This window comes from Orycteropus afer, unplaced genomic scaffold (assembly GCF_000298275.1).
Source record: "Orycteropus afer afer isolate SDZICR_OR568_19922 unplaced genomic scaffold, OryAfe1.0 scaffold00218, whole genome shotgun sequence".
Lineage (NCBI taxonomy): Eukaryota > Metazoa > Chordata > Mammalia > Tubulidentata > Orycteropodidae > Orycteropus > Orycteropus afer.
In genome coordinates this window covers 3,334,935-3,340,124 of record NW_006921805.1, presented here as the reverse complement: position 1 = coordinate 3,340,124, position 5,190 = coordinate 3,334,935, and the positions used below count along the sequence as shown (strand labels likewise).

The following is a 5,190-nucleotide window of genomic DNA, read 5'->3' as shown; positions in this document are numbered from 1 at the left end:
GAATTTACTCTGTAAATCTTCACCCAAATCCTAATAAAAAAAAAAAAAAAAGAGAAAATAAAAAAAAAACAAAAAAAAACTCAGTGATCAAATGACCATATTTTAAAAATGTAGCATTTAAAGGAATATAAACACTCATTCTCAAGTGGATAAATTTTGGATTCAAAGTCAATCATTCCATTGTCATAATATTAATAAAATGTCACAAAAAGCACCAGTGGTCCATAGATGTCAACTGGTATTAACTGACAGAGATTAGTTTAATGATTCACATTGCAATGAAACACTGTATAAAAATACAAACATACCTCATATGATTTGGTTTCTAAGTCTTTAATGTAGTCCTCAGCATCAGGCAAGCTCTTGTAATATGCCATGTTTCTCTTCATCATCTCATCATTGGGATGCTTCAGTAGAAAGGTGTGTGCAGCCGCAATGGCTTTTGGAAGATTATTTGCCTAAGTACAGAGAAGAAATTGAGAAGCTACTCAATGGATGCCAAGCAGTGATTTTTGCAAAACAAGAAATTTCTGTTCAGATCTTCAGTAATTTTGTGTTCATACACAATGTTTCCAACTAGGGGTTCAGTGACTTCCACCATCTTTCAAGGACAGTCCAGCCACTCTGAAACAGTGTTTTTTCCCTGAAGGTAACTGTTTGGATGGTATCTGCATGTCTTTCCTGATCTCCTCCCCACTGCACAAGGAGACAGGTTGGGGGCAGGATTGCATGGGAGGGAAGGACACAGGGAAGAAGTAACTATGGGGAGGAAGTGGGAGGAGAGCTGTCACACTGTGGGAAACTGTAGTCAATGTCATGAGACAAAGTGTATGTGAGCTGCTGTATGGAAAATTAATTTGCCTGTGAACTGGAACAGGAATTAGGGAAATCAATTTGGGGAAAGAAAATAAAGGGATATTCGATATACTATGGCTTTCTGGAATTCATAGGACTGCACATGTTGTTGCTGTTGTTATGTGCCGTCGAGTCGGACCCGACTCATAGCGACCCCTCCTTGGGTTTCCGAGGCAGTATCACTACAGAAGTAGATTGCCCCATCTTCCTTCCGAGGAGTGGCTGGTGGGTTTGAACTGCCAGCCTTTTGGTTAGCAGTCAAGTGCCTTAGACAGTATGTTACCAGAGCTCCCCTACTAAATGAACCCAGAATCAGAGCCAAGGCATCTTGATATTTTGGCAGCAGCTCCATTGGAGAAGTGGTGGATAGAGAAGAGGGCACCCCCCCCCCCGGTGTCAATACTGATATTTTGAGAATGTCAGCCAGAGGCTTGTGGAAGGACTTTGTTCAAAAGAGTTCTACAGAGAGCTTACACCCCCTGCCAGAAAAAGGCTGTTCTGGCAGTGAGAAGGAAGGCAGGAGGTGTGAATGTACCCTGTTAAAGCATTTCCCAATGAACTTAGATTCTGTGACTCCCAGACAAGCTTCTACAAACAGAGGGAGACGGAGCTAGATTTTTATAGCCCCTAACTCAGGATCTGAGCTTTAAAACAACAAAATTCTTCTGGAAAAAGTGATCTTTTTCACTTTAATGCCAACCAGAATGTGGCGCCATATCTTGGCAGCTAAACCTCTGACATAGCCCAGGCACGTTATGGGGATAGTGGGTGCCTGAGAGGCAGCCCCCTTCATGAGAGGATCCCGGCTACCCTGCCATTTGAGCCACCCCTAAATCTGCCTCAATGTTGTGTTAAGTCCTAAGGTTCAGGGAAGATCAGAGTCCATATCCAGGCAAAGGTGCCTGCAAACCAGCTAGCTCTGCTCAGCTCCAAGCAGTCATTATGGATTTAATAAAGCTCTGGGGCCTGCTTTTTGCTTGGCCTGTGGGAAAGATGAGCATTTCACAGAAGATGACAGCTACAGAGAAAGCCCCCAGCTTGTGAAGTGAAAATTAAGATGAGATGGTAACCTGGGACCTATGATGGATTTAGGGGCTACATACAAATAGCACTTTCATCCCTGGGTGATACAAACTGTTAACACACTCAGCTGCTAACCAAAAGGTTGGAGGTTCCAGTTCACCCAGTTGTTGTTGTTGTTTGCCATCGAGTCGGCCCCAACTCCTAGCGACCCCTCCTTGGGTTTCCGAGGCAGTTATCACTAAGGAAGTAGGATTGCCCAACCTCCACCCAGAGACACCTTCAAAGGAGGTGCCTACTGGCGATCTACTTCCGAGAAAATCAGTCATTGAAAACCTATGGAGTACAGTTTTTCTTACACTCATGGGGTCTCATGGGGTCACCATGAGTCAGAACTAACTCGACAGCAACTGGTGGGTTACTGGTTTTCTACAGGATCACACATGTAAGTCTTCTTGCCTCACTGGGACAGTTTGTACCCACCTTCTCCAGCCCTGTGTTCAACCCAGGCATTTTTCTTTAATCACTGAAATAACGGCCTGCTTGGCTCCTGGGAGTGCGGTTGAATGAGAATGGCACAGACATTTACCCATATCCTGTTATCACTACCTTGAAGCACCATCCCTGGGCATCTGTCTCTAGCCTTCAGGTGCCACATCAAATGTACACGCCTGGTGTCAATCATTTTCTTCTTATCTATAAACAGAGTTAAGGGCTCTGTGGTACTGTGGTTAAAGCAATGGGCTGCTAACCAAATGCCAGTTTGAATGCATCAGCCATTCCACAAGAGAAAGATAAGGCAGTCTGCTTCCATAAAGATTTATAGCCTTAGAAATCCTATAGAGCAGTTCTGGACTGTCCTATAGGGTCACTATGAGTCAGAATTGACTCAATGGCAGTAGGTTTGGTTTGGTTTTAAAAACATAGTTTGAAAATATAACATCACTGAGGTAAAAAAATATATATAACATCACTGAGGTAAAAAAAAAAAAAAAATACAATATCACCACCTAAAATCTATTTTCAGTCATATTTCAGTTAAAGCAATTAAGTGAACATTCTGCCTTATTAATACATTTTTTAATTTTTTCCTGTTTTTGTGAATCAAATTGCATCCCTCCCAAAACAAGTTTTGAAGTCCTGGTCTCTGTACCTGTGGATGTGATCTTGTTTGGAAATAAATTTTTCTCCTGAGGTTGACCAGAATAGGGTAAGTTGTAAACCTATTAACATCAGCACTATAAAAAGACCAGAAAAGACACAGAGAGACCCACACAAGGGGAAAACAGATGCCAAGGGAGGGCCCATCTACATGCAAAGGAATGCCAAGGACTGCTGACAGACTCCAAAAACCAGGAAGAGAGGCCTAGGCCAAGATTCTAATTTAGACTATTAGTCTCTAGAACTGTAAGAAAATAAATTCCTGTTCTTTAAAGCCACACATTTCTGGTATTTCTGTTACAGCAGCGCTAGGTAAGTAATACATTGGTCCTACAAGAGATACAAAAATACCAAGACAGATGGTATTTTACCGACTTATAACTTGTGATTGTTGCAAGACCTAGGAATAGCGTTTTGAAGAGAAGCTGTAAATATCCTAACATTTTGAGGTTGTCATGGTAAAGGAGAAAACTCATGCCTTCTGGTCACATTGAGTAAAATGCCCTTCTCCTCCTGGCAGCACTAGTTTCTAATTCATATGTATACCAAAGAAGGGAGCTCTGGTGGTGTACTGCCTAAGGCATTTGGTTAGCAAACCAGAAGGCCGGTGGTTCAAACCCACCAGCCACTCCTCAGAAGGAAGATTGGCAATCTACTTCCGTAGTGATACTGCCTCGGAAACCCAAGGAGGGGCTGCTATGAGTCAGATCCAACGCAACAGCAGTGAGTGCACACTAAAGAAATCAGACTTCCTAGGATCTTTAGGTTTAAAAACAAAACGTTCCCTCCTTAATTATGTGACTCAAATTTGGCTCAGACTGTATTTGTCTAAAGCTACATAAAAAATAATTAAATAGGGCATGTTTAGCTTAAAAAATAGTGTGGGTATGAGCCAGCCATCATTTTTTCATTGCCCTGGAATTGTATTAATCTTATCTCCTGGTTTTCTTTTAAGTCTGCTTTTCATTGCCAGGTTATCACAAAACTGATACTTTACATAAAACTAAGCATAGAGAATAAAGTCAATAGTATAGAAATGAAAAAGGCATAAATTTAATACATCTCTCATATCAGTGTACCTATGATCTTGTTCTTGACCTTTATTTAACCATGCTATGTTATGTTAAATAAGGGAATTCTGGTGGCGAAGTGCCTAAGGCATATGACTGCTAACCAGAAGACTGGCAGTTCATATATGAGTCGGGGCCGACTCGACGGCACATAACAACAACAACAACAACAAGCCACTCCTTGGAAGGAAGACTGGGCAATCTACTTCCCTGGAGATTCCATCTCCAGGTCATTATGAGTTGGAATCCACTCTATGGGTTTGGTTTGTTTTTTTTGGTTATGTTAAATAAAAGTTAGCCTGCGTGTGTGGGGGGGCAGCTGTGCACGCACACACGAATATCTGTATGAAAAACAAAAGAGAACATACTATTCACCTAAAGTTACACAAGGAGGAAGTTGGAAGAGTACTGTTACATTGTGGGGATTACAATCAATGTCATTAAACAAAATGTGTATTAATCATTGAATGGAAAATCAATTTGCTCTGTAAAGTATGAAGTTAAAAAAATTAATACTAAATAATTTCCCATTCTTAAAAAAAGAAAAAACTAAGCATTGAAATAGCCAGTGTTTCTCTTATTGAGAGTTTTGTGTTACTTTATTGCTCATATGAATGCCACAGACACATGGCTCAGCCTTAGTGGAAATATGAACAACAGATTCTGCAGTCCAAGGACTCAATGCAAAATTTTGGAAAATACTTCTACCTTCAGAGTTTGGAATATGCCACGGATCTACTTTTGTAGTCATTAAAATTAATGCAATATATTCCTTTAAAAATGTTTTCTCAACAAGAGAAAGTAGAAAATGGGCTTTGAGAGGGCTCTCTTGGCAAAACCCTGTGAAGGGTCAAGAGAAAGCCTCTATCATTCAGTAAAATAGGGAATTCACTCCACTCTTAAACCTTGTGGGTCCCCATAGTAAAGACTCAAAGGATGGTGAACCATAAATCATGCCTATTTTTAGCCAGTAATCACAGTATGTAAGCAGAGAAAGAAAGAAAAAGAAGAAAGATAACTGCATTCAATTCTAGATGAGAAACAGATCACTGACAAAATCAGTCCCCAAATTCTGCTCCCCTAA

General features: G+C 40.8%; 1 protein-coding gene across 1 annotated transcript in view; it reads right to left on the bottom strand.

Annotated features, from left to right (window-relative positions):
* LOC103203582 (cartilage associated protein) overlaps positions 1-5,190 on the bottom strand; it is a 51,996-nt gene that overhangs the window by 45,639 nt on the left and 1,167 nt on the right. The window contains exon 2 of the mRNA XM_007948646.2: positions 309-458. Within this exon, the coding sequence (XP_007946837.1) occupies positions 309-458 (150 nt within the window). The remainder of the gene's footprint in view (positions 1-308; positions 459-5,190) is intronic.